This window comes from Natrix helvetica, assembly GCF_964273705.1.
Source record: "Natrix helvetica genome assembly, chromosome: 4".
Taxonomy (NCBI): Eukaryota; Metazoa; Chordata; class Lepidosauria; order Squamata; family Natricidae; genus Natrix; species Natrix helvetica.
In genome coordinates, this window is record NC_138550.1 from 172,168,560 (window position 1) to 172,187,025 (window position 18,466).

General features: G+C 57.6%; 1 protein-coding gene across 4 annotated transcripts; it reads right to left on the bottom strand.

Annotated features, from left to right (window-relative positions):
- Positions 1-8,501: 8,501 nt before the first annotated feature.
- On the bottom strand, positions 8,502-18,268 carry LOC309391374 (sphingomyelin phosphodiesterase 5-like). Of its 4 annotated transcripts, none has more exons than XM_081951749.1 (9): positions 17,979-18,268; positions 17,304-17,452; positions 15,814-16,817; positions 15,290-15,362; positions 14,610-14,750; positions 14,435-14,524; positions 14,194-14,257; positions 13,151-13,301; positions 8,502-10,842 (listed from the first exon to the last, which is right to left on the bottom strand). In XM_081951749.1, exons 3-9 carry the CDS (start codon positions 16,720-16,722, stop codon positions 10,759-10,761), a joined length of 1,512 nt encoding a protein of 503 aa, XP_081807875.1. In that variant the 5' UTR covers positions 16,723-16,817; positions 17,304-17,452; positions 17,979-18,268; the 3' UTR covers positions 8,502-10,758. The 4 variants fall into 4 exon arrangements, with proteins under 4 accessions (XP_081807875.1, XP_081807874.1, XP_081807872.1 ...); XM_081951748.1 differs by having other exon boundaries at positions 8,502-10,903; XM_081951746.1 differs by lacking the exon at positions 8,502-10,842 and having other exon boundaries at positions 12,892-13,301.
- Between the last annotated feature and the right edge of the window lie 198 nt (positions 18,269-18,466).

Here is an 18,466-nt window from a genome sequence, read left to right on the forward strand (position 1 = left end):
AAACAGAGGCTGCGATGCTAGAAATGTTGTCAATGTACACCTGCCGTGCCAAAGCCTTTGCGAGGGCTGTCTTTCCAAGAGCGAGAGACTTATGGGGGGAGGAGACCACCTCCCAGGCCATGTGTTGGGGGACAAAAACTCGGTTGTCTGGAAGTACCCACCATCATCCACCATTGCGGCCCCTAACGCTTCTGCCTGTTGCACCTCCTGGGGGGAGTTGGAGGGGGGTTGTTGCTGTGGAGGACTCCACAAGTGAGGCATCGTGAGGGGCAGAAAGGCGGCCGCACAAGCGATGCTATCTGCTTTGTTATTTCCTTGTTCGGTGTCGGACAATCCCTTCGCGTGGCCCCTAATATACACCACTGCTGCCTCCTTGGGGGCCCATACACTATCCAATAGTCACTGAATTTGGGAACCATATTTAATGTCCTTGCCTCCTGCCGTGACGAGGCCTCTCTCCTTGTAGAGGGCCCCATGGACTTGCACCATGAGGAAAGCATACTTTTGAGTCCGTGTAAATGTTGACTAAAGCCTCGGGCTAGCTCCAAGGCCCGTGTGAGGGCATGTAATCCAGCAAGTTGGGCACTAGTACCAGCTGGGAGGGGTTCGGCTTCCCAGACATCGTCCAGCGTGGCCACTGCACAGGCTGCTTTCCGAAGGCCATTATGCAAAAAAACTGGTGCTGTCAGTGTACAGGGCAGCGTCACGGTGTGGGAGGGGTTCATCTTTCAAATCCAGATGGCTCGCATAAGTTTCCTCGATGGTCTGTAAACAGTCATGAGTGGTTTCCTTTCTGCAAGGTGGCAGGGTGACTGAGAATGTGACTGAACCAGTTTGATCAGGGGGTTATGAGTAATAAGGCCCTGATATTTGAACAGTCAGGGGTTAGCCAACCATAGATGCCCTTTCCTGTCCAGGACTGCCCTGAGAGCATGACCAGCTGTTGGCCAAAGGTTAGCTTATTGGCCTCCTGCGTGAGTAAAGCTGTTCCGGCCACCACCTTTAAAGCCCCGTGGCAGGCGTGTCCAAGTGTACTGTTATTTTCGGCCATTAATAGGGCTTTCCCACTCAAAGGCGAATAAATGGTGACTTTTCTGATGTATAGGGATGACAAAGAAAGGTCAATTACCAAAAATCACTTTGCTGTGGGTGGAATCAGTCCCAGTAGGATGTATGGGTTTGGCACAGTTGGGTGGATTGTGACAGTGGCCGCATTTACGGGCCGAAGGTCTTGAGCCATCCTAAAGCGTCCCTCCCCTTGGGTATTGGCAGGATCTGAGTATTCCACTCGGAGTCTATTGTCAGCAGTATATGATGGGTCAAATAGAGCTGGATCACCTCTTGCATGGCCTTCACAATGGGTCGGGGGTATGCCCTCTGGCGGATACAGACGGGAGTCTTCATGGGGAGTTCCTCTAAAATGATGGGGGCATGGTGAGCCGCGAACCCAGGAGGGTTGTCTTCCGCCCATAAGGTAGGAATTCTAAACTCCCTCCATTTTCCATTCGGGGTCTCCCTGGCCACCATTATTCTCCAAGCTTCCTCCCTAGGCATTTCTAGGTTAACCTTGCCGTATTTCAGATTCATCGAGCCCTCTTCATCGAAAAATATCTGTGCCCTTAGTTTACATAGCAGGTCGTGGCCAAGTAACGGGATGGGACAACTTGGGATGGGACAACTTGGGATGTAAACAAATTGGTGAGTAATAGTTTTTCCTGCAGTCGTGCAGAGTAGGGGTTCCAGAAGAGGGCATCCTACCACACACGTCCCTGCGACCTATCCGCTCACACAGGGAGGGGCTCCTCCTGGTGCCGTCTGCTAGGCAATGCCAGCGGGCGACACCTAGGAGTAGATCCTTCTCTGTGATGGGCCCAACCCTCTGGAATGACCTCCCCCCAGACATTCGAACTACCACCGACCTCCGTTCCTTCCGGCAAAAGTTAAAGACTCACCTATTTCAATCAGCTGGCCTGGCACTTTCTTAGTTTTACCTCCCGGGATTCATTTATTTTAATTGGGTTTGGGGTTTTAATAGGCTTTTAACGTATTATATTTATTATTCTATTACAGTCTCACAACCTCCTTCACCTACGTATTTAATTATTTAACTGTTTATGTATGTATTTTACAACGTATTTTAGTGACTGTACACCGCCCCGAGTCCTCTCCGGGAGAGGGGGCGGTCTATAAGTGTGAATAATAAATAAATAAATAAAATTTTTGGGTGGCCCCTGTAACCCCTAATATATTGATTGAGTGAGATGAAAGTGGGCCCAACGGTTGGGTTAGGACAGAGCGGGTGGCTCCCGTATCCATGAAGAAGGGGACATTTTTGCCTCCTATATTGATTCGGACCACAGGTTCTGGGAGGCAAGACGAACCCGGTCTGTTTCAGTCCAATTCCTCAGCTTCGGCCAGCCCAATAAGCGGGGTGTGGGAAAAGCTATCCCTCCTTCTTCTCTACCTTGGTCCAGGGTTTGGGCGCCTACGGGGATCCCTCGGGAGAGAGCTACGATTTGCTTCTCTTGCATCTTCACTTGGCTTTCTCCTCCTCTGGGGGCATTCACCTCTCCAGTGGCCATGCTCGTGACACAGGGCACACTGGTTTCGTGCTGGGGCGGGGCTCTGTCCCTGTCCTTGACTTCTTCCCCTGCTCCTGGCCTAGCCATGATGGCGACTGCCAGGAGTTCTGCTTTCTTATGCATCTTAAGGTCCTTTTTCCTTTCTCCCAAAAGGTCCCTATTAACAAAAGTCTTCCTTGCTACTTCCATTAGCTCACTGAGAGGTTTTCCTTGTGCCCCTATAGCAGATATCGGGGGGCACTTTGGGAGATAAAAGCCATGGCCAGCATTCGGGCATTCTCCGGCAGAGTAGGGTCTATCGGAGTGTACATTTGGTATGCCGCTATCAAGCGGGTGTAAAATGCTTCCAGGCTTTCTGTGGGTTCCTGTGTGACCACGGAGGGTTTAGACATATTTGTGGGTGGTTTTCCTCCCACCCGGACTGCCTGCATCACTAGTTGCTGATAATTCCTGAGGAGGGCCATCTGGTGGATGTCATAGGGGTTCCATTTGGGGTCTCTTGAGGGGAAGCGCGCCTCTATGAAGTCCGCCAGAGTCGTTTGGGCTTCAGAATATGGGAGACTGCTATCCTAATCTTCTCCCTCTCTTCAGGGTTAAAAAGAGTGGCCATGAGTTGCTGGGGATCTAACCAGGAAGGATTGTGAGTATCTACAATAGTCTTAACCAGGTCTGCCACTTCGTTCGGTTTTTCACTATAGGGTCCATAGTGGAGCTTCCAATTGAGAAGGTCCGAAGTCGTAAAATGGACATGCTGAAATAACGGGGATGCTGATCCACCCTCGTAGGATCATCCTTGTCCAACAGTAGTTGATCCACCTGCCGAAGGGGGGCTGTTACAATGGGGGCATCCTTCCTGGCCCTAGTGCGGCTTGCCACTGGCTTGTCCTCTTCCTCTTCCACTCCCACCCCCACTGCTCCAAGCCATTCTTCTGAGTCTCCCTCTCTTCTTCTTCTAGACTCAGTGTCCGGGGCTGGGGTGGGGTGTTCGGCTAGAGTGAGGTCCATAGAGCCCTGAAAGGGACTTGTTGGGATCATGGGGGAGAAATCCTTCCACCAACCTTCGTCCCAACTTATGGACGAGCGGCTTGCCAAGGCTCTCTGGACTCCCTATCGCTCTCCGATGGGCATGCTCCCTCCCGGGTGGGGCTGAGGGGTTGTGGATCCCATCCTGGCTCCTCTCACTATGGTCGCCGTTCCTTGAGGTGGTACATACGATGGTGGGTGGGGGAGCTCCTCTGGGGCGCTAACAAGGATTTGCAGGACCTTGTTTTGGCATTTTGGAAGTGTTACTCATGAAAACATGACCATGCACTGCTTAGTTTTACACTTCATTAGCCAGGCCGGGGGTCTCCTAAGCAAATTATACCACACATCAACGTAGAGAGCCTGATTGGGGTGCCCTTGTTCATGGTGAAAAACTAATTGATGAACTTTAAGAGCTATGTTGGGATCAAAAGTGCCCTTAACGGGCCATCCAAGCCCGAAGGTGGGCCATTCTGCCTCACAAAATTTCCTGAGGTCACACCTTGTCCACTCAATGCCATAGTCCTGGGACATATACCCTGCCTTAAAGTTTTTAAACATACATTGTAGGTGGGTTAGGGGGACACTTTCACTATCACCCATATTCCTCCCAGGACCCCAGACACAACAAATAGGGGTTTTTAAACAAGGTTAGAGTCAGCGACACGTCCGACCCAGGGAGCCGGATCACCACGGCCTCCGATGGGAACTGCGAACGGCACACACACTTGTTACTGGCCCAGGGTGCCAGATCGACATGGTCGCCATAGGGAACCTCAGTAGCCTCACAGTGGGAAAACACAGGACAATCCTCCCACCAAACCTTTTCCACCAAGTGAGGGAGATCAGGCCTCGCCTCCGGCTCAACAAGGAGTCTGAGTCTATTGAAGGTCCCCACAATACTTGCCTGTTGGGGTCCCTCCTTTGCTGCCGGCCGGCCTTACGGCGTTCTGGTCTCTGGTCCTTCTTCAGTGCTTCTTGGAGGTGTCAGCCGCCGCTGCCGGAGCCCTCCGTCACCAGGGAGTCCCTCGGAACAATTTGTCCATTTGCGCCAGGGAGGTTCCTCCTGACAAGAGGAGGCCCGACACCAGGGTGGACACTCCAGAGGGTCCCAAAACCCCTCAACGTCCCGGCGGAGTCGCCAGAAATGTTGCAGCAGGTTGAGGCTTTCGCCACAGTGTGCAGTAAAAACGGGACATGAGACCACGAAGGTAAAAGAGATACAGGTTTATTGATGCATCGAGTTCAGCGTGTTCACACACCAAAATCTTGGTGTTGGTTTTATACTTTACTTCAAGCTATCTCAAGGGTTTCCATAGACATCATATTTGAGAAATGGAGGAGTATATTTTGGAATATTACAAAAGGCGAAGTTCTTATTTATGCAGTTTATGCGGTTTCAGTCTTGTCCTATCTTACACCCATGTTTGGCTTCCTGTGCTCTTCCTTTGTAGCATCTTACAACACTGTTCCAGTAATATTTGTAACAATTTGAGGAAGGAGTAAATCAAAGTTTAATCAAAGTATATATTAAGTGCTTATTACTGATTTAAAGGTAAGAACATTGCTGGAGCTGGAGGCTCCTATACCCATGGAGAGTGCTGATGGATTTGCCCGTCTTTTCCCTCCTGCCTCAGAATGACCCTCAGGAAGGTGGGGCCGTGGTTGCAGGGGCCGCCAGTTGTGCACGCACCTCCCCCACCCCCCAGGGCCCAATACTTGGTCAAGTACGAAAGGCTTCTGTGAGTGGCATTTCCACAGTGGTCATCCACATCCCCCCCCCAGTCACCATCATCTGAAGATGCAATTTGGGTGGTTCCTTAAGGGACGAGGCAAAGATGCCAATCTTTCTGTCGCTTTGTCTTCTTGAATATCAAAATCAGTGATGAAAATTGTAAAAACTCTGTGATGTTTCGTGTTGCATCCAAAAGTGATGATGACTGTTGGATTAGCATAAGAAGAGGCCCTGCTATGTTGGAAATGGTTGGAAAAGAAAATGATAAGGACACATTTGGAATCCTGCACCCAGTTTTGGTCCCCGTGATGTGGAGACTCTGGAAAGAGTGCAGAGAAGAGCAACAAAAACTATTAAGGGACTGGAGGCTAAAACACATGAAGAACGGCTGCTGGAATTAGGCATGTCTAGTCTAGAGAAAACGTGGGGGGGGGGGCTGCCACAAAGAAGAAGGGCTCAACCTATTGTCCAAAGCACCTGAAGGCAGAACGAAGCAACGGAGGGGAACTAACCAAAGATCCAACCTAGAACTAAGAAGCAGCTTCCTAACAGAAGAATCAGTGGAACAGCTTCCCTCCAGAGGTTGTGGGAGCTCCACCACTGGAGGGGTTTAAGAAGAGACTGGACAATCAGCTTCCAAAGTGGTCTAGGGTCACCTGCTTGTGCAGGGGGTTGGACTAGATGATCTCCAACGTCCCTCCCAACTCTTGAAACTATTCCAAGAAGGGCACACAAAAGACAAAATTAATTGGATAGTTATGACCAGGCACCGCTCAAAAGGAAGCAGGATTAATTTTTGCACCTCGGGAGGAGCGAGGGCTGCGAACCAGAGGGAGGGAATCAAGGTTTCCTCAGGCCTCAAACAGCCGCGGGGAGTGTGTCCTTTGGGGAAAAGATGAAGCTGCAGGTCAGTTGAGGAAATGCAACTACATTGCTGAGACCTTCTGTAAAGCACCTAACGGCCACTACAATCCTTTGGCTTCCATCAAAGGAAATGGGACTGTCTGAGATTCCCAACCTACGTAATCATAAAATAACCATTAAAATAATTAGGTTAAAATTTGATGCTTGCATACCAACTGATTACCATCTAGAATGCCTGGGATGCATGCGCAGAGTTGCTATAATCCCCTGCCAATGCCCAAGGACAGGAGAGGCCAGAAAGAATGGGGAAAAGTACAAGTCTCACCTCTTGGCAAGCCATCCTTTGCTATTATTGGCACATCAGGCTGAAGAGCAGAAGGAAGTTTTGGTCACTTCAATTGTGGATTTTTATCTTGCTGGTTGTATCCTATACCTTTAGGTATTTGTTTATTTATTCAATATCTATGGTTGCCCATTTCACTGACTGGTTTGCTCAAATATAATACAGTTAAAATTAAAAACATTTTAACAATGGTAAAAAAACCCAAAGCATCCAAATTAAATGACCATAATTAAAGAACGCCGAGATTCCTGTCCCAGGAACAGACGCCAAAGGTGTGACCGCTTTATGTGTTTCTGTGATGATTAGAAGCGCAACAACAACACCCACAATAATTGGGCCACGGGGTGCAATTTCCCCAGGGAGGCCGAAAGAATCCGGCCGCCTCCATTTGGGAACCGGCGAGGTCGGCCGAGGGCTCCGTCGGGCCGTTGACTCAGAGGAAGCCGCCCGGCACCCACAATTAGCGGGCTCGCAACCACCCAGCGGTGCCGAGGCGGCCCCCGAGGTCTCCGCCGGGCCGGACGGGATTCCTGTCGAGCCGGCCACGGGGCGGAAGCGGCTCTTCGGCCTCCGCGTCCGGCTGACCCTCCCGGCGCTTCCAGGACCAAATCCTGCTGCAGAAGGAGCGAGGCGCGCTTTGGCCAGCCCCGGGCGGGACACCTCCGGCAACAGCCCCGTCCGGAACCGCCCTCCCATGCCCGAAAAACAGCGCTTCCTCTCCTGCTCCGGGCGTGGCGAAATGGGCGGAGGTCCCGGGAAGGCCCAGGGCGGCCGGAGCCTGGCAAACGCCCTCCCCCGCAAGAGGGGGCTTGCATTGCCTTCCTCTCAGGGGCTCCAGCGTCTCCCTTTCGCCAAAGCGGGACCACACACCTATACGCACAGCCACCCAATGGGGCCTCCCGCTGCTTTAACGGTCCCTTTCACGGAGGCGACGCCCCGCCGGCCTCTCTTGTAAAGCTACCTGGCAGGCGCTTGTGGGGGTGGGGTGTGTTTGCACAGTGTCAACAACAGGCTGGTAGGAAATCCCCAGGTCCTATGGGGCAGCAGGCCTCTCCAGCATCTCTTCTCTTCAGAGGAGCCCGCGAACCCCCCCCCCAAAGACCCACCGAATTGTCCCCAATGCCCCCCCCTTCTCTTGAACCCAGCCCTCCTGGGATGAAGGAGGCAGAGAAAGGAGTCAGGACACACCCTGGAGAGAATGCGTGGGGTGTGGACGCTCCCCCAGGCCCCTCCCTGCCAGCCCCTCCCTTGGCGTTGTGATGTTGTATGGTGCCCGTTGGCTGCTTTGGAATCACTGCTGTTTAATGCAGGCGCCTGATGAGGTCTCCAGGCACTTTTGTTGGTGGGATGGTGGAACTTGGCTGGGAGAGCCTGATGCTCACCTCTTGCAAGCTTTGAAAGTGCCAAAATCAATGGGCAGGGCTGCTGCTCCAGCCTCCTCCTCCTCCTCCTCCTCCTCCTCCTCTGGGCCCCTGTGGAGCAGCCGCCCTGCCCTTCCCTCCCTGCCTCCTGCATTGGTCCAAGGTGCTCTTCCCCGATGAAGAAGGGCAGCCCCCACCCACCGGGAGGGAAGGCAGCTCTCCAAAGGGGCCCCTTCAGCAGCTGCAAAGACTAGAAAGTCGAAAAGACTAGAAACTTCTGCAGCTGCAAAGACTAGCAAGACGTTTTCCTCCTGTGCTCCAGAGCTGCCTTTGCTGATGTTCGAGTCCCATGAAGGCCGTTGCGCGCAGAGTAGTCATTCCAAGGGCATCCTCTGAGAGTTTGATTCCCCCCAAAGAGTCAGAACCCCACAGAACAACCCCTCACTCTCTGTGGCTGATGAGCCCGGGTCACGTCCAGCCTCCCCAGGGTCAATAGGCCACCCCTGATTTACCATTCTGGCTGCAGGTGCCCAAATAGAGTCAGAGACACTGATACAAACTTGATGTTTTTTAAAATAAATAAATATGTTTATATCTCTATTTACAGCAGACAAGACAGTCAGGCACTTGGCTCCATCAAGAGGAAAGTCTCCAGGGAAACCACAGGAGAGAATTCAGAGCACACACAAGAAGAAAAAGCGCGGGGGGGGGGGTCCCCCTTTACTCTCACAGCAACCAATCATGGCATAGATTGCTTCAAGCCCGCACCCTCCAACCAATCAGCTACAACGGTGTGTACTGGCCCATTGAAGACTTTGCTGTTCCAGCCACTGGACTGACGTCTCCTAAGAGGATGCTGGAGATTTCTCCTGGGGGGGGGCTTTCTTGAGAGGGAGGGATTTACTCATCATAGAGTTGCTGTGTGGATGTTTCCCCGGCTCTTCTGCCCTCTGCCGCCGGCCTTGGCTGTTGGGACCTGCAGCAAAGGGAGGGGGCCCGAGAGATCAGCCCCCTCCTCCCTGGGCTTTGGGGTCACCTCAGGAGGAGGAGCAGGGCCAGCTGGGAGAATAATTCGGCTTGGGTCCATTTGGGCCCCTCATGAGGTTTCCCCCGCTGGCTGAAGTGCTGCACCAGGGTTTCTGCAGGCTCAAGGGGGCTGGTCTCTGCGCGCCTCTGTGGGATCCCCTTTCCAAATTGTAATTCTTCTGCCAACCTGCGCCCGGCAGGGGCAAAGGGACAGCAGGGCAGACCTGGGCCTTGAAAGCAGGCAGGATTCCGGGGCCGAGGGCCCCCCTCTTTTCCAGCTGGGAATGCAGGGTCAGCCCACTTGGTTTAGCTCCTGGACAGGTTCCTTTGCTGGGAATGGCCCTTTGCGGGTCCCCCAGGGGAGGGCTCCACCCGTCCCCCATGCAGCTGCCTTGCTTCCCCAGCACGGCCAAGGGGATGCTTCCTGGATGGGTGGGGGGCTTAAACCATCTTGGACCACGGTTCCAGAGAAGGTCAAGGTGGCTGGTGGCTCACGGGGTGTAGGGTAGAGGCCAGGGGCTGCAGGGGACCTGCTAGCTGTGCAGCTGATGAGCGACAGCCCCTCTCGGATTCCCGGTGGTCTGGGGCTCAATCCTCCCCAGAAACAGCCAAGCTTTGATTGGGCTCCTGCAATTCCTGGGCTGTGGATTTCAGTGGGGGGAAGGCAACCTAGGAGAGATCCCGTCAGGCAGGAAGAAAGTGGGGGCAGCGCTCAAGAGTTCCAAAAGGTCCCCAAAACCAGCAGAGCAGAGAGCGAAGCAAAAGGAAGAGGAAAGCTCTGGAACTCCTCCCACCCCTTGCAGTCGCAGGGTCTGAGGAGGAGGCAGCCATCTTTCGTTCCTCTAGAAAGTTTGCATCTCCCCTCTCTGAATTTCTGCGCTTGGCTTGCACGCCTGGGGGGGGCGGGGGGGGAGCTGTATCAAATCCTGCAGGCTGTCTATGCACTGAGAGTGGATAAAGCCCCCAGCCTGGGTGCTGCACCGTCCCACAAGAGACCGGCCTTTTGTGCCAACCAGTCACAAAAGATGTTTACTCAAGTGGCTGAACAAAGATCCCTACAGTCATCGGCACCAGGAAGTGCCTTCCTGCACACAAGGGACGGAGGGGGAGGGCAGCCCCCAACCCCCACTGACATTTGGAAGCCTTGGGCCCCCCCGAGAGCTCAAGGAAGGCGCCCCCACATGGCTGAAAGGGGCCACAGATGAAGAACGGCCCAGAGACACTCTGCTCCAACGCAGTGAACGCTTCATACTTCAGGCTTTCAATTTCTTGGAAACAATTCAAGTGTTGCTGAAACATTCAGTTCTATACATGCCTGATGCAGGATGTGTAATCTGCGGGCTGAGATTTTTATCTTGGGAGGCTGACAACGTTTGGGTAAATAGTTATGAAACTCAGGTTGCACCTTGTGAAGAAAATACGGATCTGATGGGTTCCGTTTCCCCGGCCCAAACTCTACACCGGCCCTTCAACAGCCAACCTCACCCCCGTGGCAGAAGGGGCCACGGGGCCCATTGCCCACTCCCCCCCCGCATCCGCCCCCCAGCCTGATCTTGTGTCAGGCTTGTCTGTTTTCATGCAGTCCTTCCAAGGAGGGCCGAGAGGAGAGGCTGACCAAGAGTCGCCCCGACAGTCCCCGTTGACCAGCTCTCTTCCACCCTCTGCAGAGCCTGCGGTCAGTGACTTCTCCAGCAATTGCAACTTTGAAGGGCTCCCCTGCCAGCCCTGGGCCATCACAGCGTCCCTGGCTTGGCTCTGGAGAACTGACGGCTCCCTCTCGCTCCAGCAGGGAGAGGCTCCAGGCAGCTTCCCATGCCTGGGTCATCAGTCCAGCTGCAGGTCATGGTGGGTGCTTCCTGCCCGGTCACTCTTCTGGCTCCACCTCCGAAGACATAAGGAGTTGCAGTCCTACAGGCAAGTGGTCAGAGCAGGTGGCCAGTTGGGTGAAAAAGAAGACTTTCTCCACCGTCTGCAACGGAAGAGAGGACAGAGCAGCAGCAGAGTAAGGAGGGAGCAAGCAGGGACCTAGAGCGAAGAGCCTGAACTGCTCAGCCCCAAATCCTGCATCATTTCAAGTGGTCCGAAGGCCGCCTGAGCCAACCGTCTGCTCAGATTCAACAGGTGGGCCATCTTCCACCCATTTCCAGAGCCATCTGTGCAGCCCCCTACTCTTTTATGGCACAGCTTACCCCTAACATTAGCCAAGCCTACCGGTTTCCCCAGCTGCCCTGGCCGGAGCCTCAGCAGCCCCCCATCCCTTCCCCAGAGACCCCTCCTCCCCACTCTCCTGGAAAGGGGAAAGGCCTTCTGGAAGGAGGGAAAAATCTCCCGGGTGGGAATCACTGCTATTATGGAGACCCCCACCCACCTCCATCCCTTCTAAGCCCCAAAGAGCTTATGGCGGCTGAGGGGATGGAGAGAACTACCTAAGGGAAGGAGGGCGCCGCTCATTGGCTCAGTCTTGGGGAGGGAGGACGGTCAGCACAGTTGCTGGGAGGCTCTGCATGCGGGGGGGGGGGCATTCAGGGCAAACTTTGGCCAGGTTTACTACCAGCATCAAATTGACCATGCAGGGCCTCCCAGTGGTCACCCGGAAGATGCTTTTCCAAAGCCAAGAGCAGGAGGTCATCGCAATGAGAGAGCCAAGGAAGTGCCAGGTGTGCCTTGCACAACGCTTTCTTTGCCGCAGGGCAGAGCTTGGCCCACCAGGGACCAGCTCCCTGGACTCCATCCTCAACAAGAGGGGAGGGGGCCTCCTCACAGCCCACCCGACTCAGGTTGGCATAAGTGATGCTATGGACACAGCCACCTCAGCTAGCTTAGCAAGGAAGCTGGCCAGAGTTTTTTTTTGGGGGGGGGGGTCGGGTTCTGGATTCCTGTCCTTCTGTTCCCACCCACGCGAGGTCTTTGAGGGGGGGGGAATCAGCCCCAAGGGGAGAGGGCTGGAGGTCAAGCACAGCAACCAAAATATCCTGGGAGGAACAGAAGTGGACAGGCAGCAGACACCAGGCGGCCCCCAATTATCTCCAGGGCTGGGTCATCAGTGGCAGCTGGTGATCCAAAGAGCCGTCCTTGCTCTCCCCAGCACCCCGGGATGTTCTCAGCCCAGCTGGGTCCACTGGGGGGTCTCTGGGCAGGAAAGATCCTCCAAGGGACAAGCAAAGGCTGCCTCGCGGGGGAGGCCCTAACTCTGAGGAACCGCCGTGGAGGGAGGGAGGCTCCCCTATCGGTGGGGCAAGCATCTCCCAGAGGGAGTGGGCTAAAGGGGGCTCCTGCGGCTCCACAGAGAAAGCAACTGCCAAGCACACAAAGAGGGCAGAGAAAGGGGCTGCCCCCCACCCTCCCCAGAGGATCGGTGCTCTGCACAAGGGTTTCGTGTCTTGGGGGGCCTCTAAGAACTGCAAGGCCAACCCCAGGAAGCCAGGGGGGGGGGCATTTCCTGAGGAGGCAAAGAGAGGGTGAGGCTGATTACGGGCATGGAACGGCTGGCAAAACGGGCTGTCTGCTCCTTGCCAGCCCCCCCCCAAGAACCAGATGCCAAATGTCGGTGCCAATTCCAGCAGGGAGAGCCCCTAGGGGGGCGGCCTTGCCAGCCCTGCTGCCCACAGAGGCCCAGCTTCTAGTCCCGGGGTCCTTGGGCCTGGGAAAGCTCCAGGCACCCCCTTCCCTCCCCTGCTTCCCACCTGCCCTTTTCCTTCAGCCCTCCGACTGCAGAAGCGGCTCACCTGGTCCAGAGACAGGGGCGAGGGGCATCACGTGCCCAGATGAGAAGGCAGCTCCGGGGGCTTCTTGATTGGCATGAACCCTGGGATGCCATGGGTCCAGCCCCTTCTTGGCAGCCCCTCTGCCGCCCCACTCCAGGCCTGATTGTTGGCTCCCTCAATGAGCTCTTCCCTCTCTGGGACTGTTTCCCAAGGACGCCCCCCCCGCCCTGCCATGGGGGCTACTCATGGCCAGATCAGCCTTCCCTTCCTCCCCCTCCCCCCAAGGAGATCCCGCTGCACATCCCAATGCTGCCCTGACCACCACAGCCTCTCCAGGCTGGGCATCTACGCTGCCCGGCTGCCTCCTGAATCCTGACTCTCTTCCCCCGCTGCAGTCCAGAAGACCAAGAGAGGTCTCTGGGGGTTTGGCTTCCCCTCCCCAGCCCTTTTGGCCCAGCAGGGAAGGCCTGTCCAGACCTCCTCAGCTGAGCACAGGCTCTCAGGCCACTCACGGTCTTCGGGTGCCCCGGGCCCAAGTGTTGCCGGTAAAGAGTGTAATCAATGCGCCGCCCTTTAGACCAGGTTGCCGAGACGTTGGCGCTGCCGTCGGCCTGGAGGGGGCCTGCCAAATACTTCCTGCACTCCTCTGGATTCTCCAGAGTCCTGGAAGGCAACGGGGAGTCTAAGAAATGAATAAAATTTGGGGTCATCTAGTTCAATCTGCTGCAGGGTGATGAAGGATCTGGTGCCTGCTTAAAGACATCTCGTGAAGGAGAACTCACCACTTCATGTGGCAGGCTGTTCCATTGGCTAATGGCTCCTATGATGGGGACGTGCCTTCTCTTCTCTAGCCTAACCCCCTTGTGGTTTCCGCTCACTGGCCCAGGTCCTGCCTTTCGGGGCAGTGGCATAGACATGGGGCAACTCCCCAGGTAGTTGAAGGCTGCGACCCACACCTCCCCTTCTTTGTCCCAGAGGTTAAGTCTCCCCCCCTTTGGCAACCCTGTCCCCCACCCCCACCCTCTGCCCTGGACTTGGGCCTCCCACTTCTTCTTCCACCTGGAGGCAGACCAAGGCGTCTCTGGCTGCACCTGGCCAGCTGAGACCCCTCCCTCCCCCTCTAAGGGTCAGTCAGCCTTCCCCAAGGACAGAGGCGGCCCCTCCCAGCCTCCAGCAGGCTTCACCCAGGGGTCAACCGGCCTCCCTCCTTGGACCACACAACAGGGAGGAAAGGTTTGCTTCAGGCTTCCATCAGACATGGGAGATGGCGAGGGAGGGTGTTGCCTCAGGCAGCCCAGTCCACGGATGGCCCTTGGGACACTCGGCCACTCTCGGCCCCAGAAAGAGGCCAAAGCCGCCATGGAAATCCTGCCGAGGAAACCGAGGGTCTCCGCCAGGCCGTTGCCAGGATTTGAAGTTGATTGGAGGGGGAGCAGGGAGGCAGAGCACGATTGGCTGCTCTCAGATCGGTCTTCCGTCCCCCCCTACCCCCAGAAAGGAGGCAACCCGGAAGGTCTTTCAAGGGACCCCCCATTCCTGCCCCCAGAGCCCTCACCTCTTCAGGTTCTCTGGGGTGGCCACGGCTTCATCGTAGATGTGCAGCGAATTCATCAGCGTCCCTGTGAAGGACAGGAGGGTCCCACTGGCCTCTCGTCCACAACGGGGCCCTTCCCTCCCTCCCTCCATGCCCAACCCCTCCCCTCCAGTCACCACCACCCCTGGGCAAGAGGGAAGAGACCAGCCGGCCCAGGCCTTCTGCCCGGATCCCAGAGGCCACTGGGTTGGGGGCCACCCACCGATGGCCCAGGGTTCATCCTGGCGAGGACCAATGCGGCAGGGGTCCGTGTAGTGGCTGAAGATCTCGTGGCCTTGTTCCATCTCGTCACCTGAGGAGAAAGAGGGGCCTGAGACAGCCAAGCCAGGGGTAGACCCCCCCACTCCGGGCTCTGCATCTCCCTCCAGGACACCCACCTGGAGAGCAGGTGTCGAAATTGAGGTCCCCACAGAAGATGTCGAAGGCCACCAGGTCCCCCGGCTGCGCATGGGTGTCTTGGAAGAGCTGCGTCCAGAGCAGGGAGAGGCTCAGCTGCTCGTACCGGATGGGCCCGTCGGCTGTGGGGGGGAGGGGGCAGCCGCATCAGCCTTGGAGGGCCCAGCGGGCTCCCCTGTGCGCTCTTCCCCCAGCGCATGGGCACCGCCAGAATGGGTGCGGGGAGGCCCCTGGCTTGGGAGACTGCCCAGCAGATCAAGAGAGACCTAAGGCAGATGCCTCCCCCCAGTGGTCCCCTCGCCCTCTCCTCTAGCAGGCAAGGCAGGGCAGGATGGCAAGCGGCGAGTCGCCTTTGGAGGAAAAAGGAGAGGGGACCCAGAAACGGCCACAGCAAGGAGTCCGTTTCTCTGCCCTCAAAGGCTGACAGCCATTGTGCTGAGAGAAGACACTGGACAGCCATGGAGATCATCTAGCCCACCCCATCTCTGACAAGGGACCAGCCAACCTCTATCCAGAGCCCTCAAACCGGTTGAGAGACTGCAGGGGTTCAGCACATCTGGCCTGGAGCTCTCACTTTGGACCAAATGCAGCACACGGCCCCTGCGAGCCTTCGTTTCTGCCCCCCCCCACTGGTCCCTGTTCCCACCTTGCCCCCCCTTACCTTCGGGGGCCTGCAGGTGGGTGCAGTTCAGGTATCCAACGACCCTTCGCCCTTGGCAAGCTGCCAGCTGCACCTGAGCGGAGAAAGCAGGAAGGCAGTTGAGCCTGTGTGGATGGGGGCAGGAGAAGGTTCACGAGAGGAGCCACTCCCTCAGGTTGGAGAGCTCAGGTAGATGCCCTCCACCTCACCAGGGCCCACCAGTGGAGTGACCTTCAGGGGCCCCACCAGGCCAAGGTCACTGGGGCCCCTTAGGGACCTTTGGCCTGGATCGAGTCAGTCTCATGGCATCATACCAGTCTGTCGCCCCAGAGATCTGGGGAGCCCTGCAGAAGGAGGCCCCTACTCTCTGCTTTAAGCAGGTGTGAGAGACTGGCCCCAAGGGGCAACATGGACAGTAGGATGGTCAGTGGCTGCCAGGCAGCATTTAAGCCCATGGCTGAAGCCCCAGGGGCCCCACCCTGGCACGGGGGCCACATGGCGGCAGGGTCCCGCTCATGCCCCTCCATTGGCCCTGGCTGGCTCACCTGCGCACACAGCAAGCCCTTCGCAGACAGGGCATCCTCGCCAGTGGCGTTGGGGTAACAGTGGAACTCCACTGCCAAGAGGGGGTAGCGGCTGGCCAGGAAGAGCCCGCTGTTCAGCAGCTTCAGAGCGGAGCAGCCCTGCAGGCCGTAGGTGCCCACGTCATAGATGATGTGCTCAAAGTGGGGGCCCAGGAACCGGCACAGGTGGGCAGAGGCCCGGGGGTCAAAGACCTCCTGCAGGCACAGGATGTCCAGGTTTGGAGGGAAGCAGACGGAGATCTCCCGGGGACTGTTGGACACCCCTGCCACGGCCCCCACCTCCTCCATGAGGGGCAGCTCCACAGCCACCACAGCATCGCCCCGTGCATGGCTCAGGACACCGGCAGGGGGGCCCAGCAGCCCATGTGGGATTGGCAGGCCGTTGGGGACAGCAGAGGGGCCGTGGGGCGTGGAGCATTGCACTGCTTGCGCCAGACTCTGGCCGATGTGCCTGGCCCGCCATTGGGTCCGCCAGAGGTTGCTGAATTTGGCCAGCCCCTCGGGAAGCAGGCAGACGTTGGCGCTGAGGAGGCCTAGGGTCCTGGCTGGGCCAGGAAGTGCCCAGGCCTGGGGAGGGGCTCGGCCGGGGGTGTGCTGGTAGGCGAAGGGGCGCCGGGCGGCCTGCAGGGGCAGCCAGAGCAGGAGGGCCAGCAGCGCAACGGGGCTGTAGAGCAGCAGCAGCAGCAGCAGCGGCGGCCCCCGGACGGCCACCTCCAGCCCTTGGGGCACGCAGCCGGCCTTCTCCCCCGTGCTCCGCTGCAGGGCCAGCAATTGGCTCGCTAACCAGTAGCCGGGGAACAGCAGGGCCCTCGCGGTGGTGTCCAGGCCCCCCAGGACGCGGCTGGAGTAGGGCGACTCCCGGAGGCCCATGGCAGGAGGGCGGCGGGGCGATTCCCGGCCGGGGTGTCTGGCGATGCTGCCGCGGACGCCTCCGCTGAGCTGGGCTGCCGGGAGGCGGGCAGGCGCTGCGCAAAGGGGAGAGAGCGAGAGCGAGAGGGGCGCGTGAGGTCCGCGGGCAGCCCGGGTTGCGCCCCTCGCCCGCCGCGCTTAGAGAGGCTCGCCTGGCCTTTGGGAGGGGGAGGTCCGCAATCCCCGCGCGGAGGAGCGGAGCGGCCGCGGCAAGGCGGGACGAGGGGGCTTTAGGCGACAAGGGCGGGGGAAGGCGCCAGACTGCGGCGCTCAGCGCTGCCGGTCCTTCCTCGCTCGGCTGCCGGCATCAGAAGGGCCCGGTGTCGCTTCTCTCTGTTGCCTTCCTCTGGTCGACCCCGAGGGGCGGCGGGGAAGAGGCTGAAATGCTGCCAGGGGATACCTAGCCCCCTCCCCCATGCGCTTTCTAAAGCCGGAGCTTCGGGTGCTGAAACGAAGGACCGGCAGGAGCTCCTGGGCAGCGCTGGCTGGCAGGTGGCCTGGTGAAGGAACAGGTGAATCGGCTGATTTTATTCTTAGCCTACCTTTCAGGAATGTTGTGTAGGGAAATAAAAGATTCCCTACAGATTTCTTGCTGAGCGGCGGCGGCGGCGGCGGCGGCGGCGAAATCAACCCCAGCTTCTGTTTCTCTTGTCAGCCCTTTCAGATGTGGCTTTTTCCGCCTCTCCTACAACTGAGAGTCCGGGGTCCCAAGTCACTCCGCTGGCTCCTGCCTAAGGCGGGGCTAGAGCTCACAGTCTCCTGGCTTCGCCACCCCTTGACCGGCTGCTGTCTTTTCCTGCTGAGGGGTGGGGGCCACCTTGACTCCCGGGGACTCCCAGGGAAAGTCCTCAAGGGAACGACTTGCAAATCCTCCCAGTCTCATCCGGGCTGGGGTCTAGGGACTAGCCTCACCCAGGACCAGAAACTTGAATGAGAAATGCCCGGCCTCCCTGTAGCAAAGTGAAGCTGGTTTGTATTCCCAAGGAGAGGAAAGGCTCCCAAATAGGAGGCGGAGGGAGCCCTGAACTGGTTTTGCAAGCGCAGAGGGAAAGGAAGGGCCCCGCAGCGTCCGCACCGGCTCCAGGGCGACCCCGGGACCCGTGTGGAGAAGCCCCTCTGCCCGCCTGCCTGGCCAGAAGTCTTTTTCCTGCCCCACCCCACTCTTGCTCCTAGAGCGACCGTAAGTCCCAGAGCCGCCGCGCCTTCGCCACCCTCACCTCTGCGGGCGCCTGGCCGGAGCATCCACGGGGCTCCTCCGCATGGCCGGAACGGTCGGGGAACTGAGGCCCCGCTGGCCTGCAGAAGCACCTGCCGGCGGTCATGTGCTACGCATAACTGAGCTGCCCGTCATGCCTCGCCAGGATTGGGATCCACCCGCTGAGCGTGGCAGGTCGATCCGGCTCACAAATTGCCTGCGACCAGGCGGCTGACTAACAGGTCTTGCCTCGCTGGCTGCCCGGCCGATTATAGATTAACTTCCGCGCAGCCATAAACGCCGCTGGCCCTGGGCGAAGGTCTAAGCGAGCTGGGAGCGAAGGAGCGAAGGAGGGAGGGGCAGAGCCAGCGGAGCCTGCCCGAGGGTCACTTCCAGGAGAAAGTTTCTGCCGGGGGCGGGGGAGAAGCCGGGGAGAGCTGTGCTCCAGACGCAGGCGCGTGCGTGCGCGTGCATGTTGCTCTGCCTGCTTGCCACGGGTCCAGCGGGGAA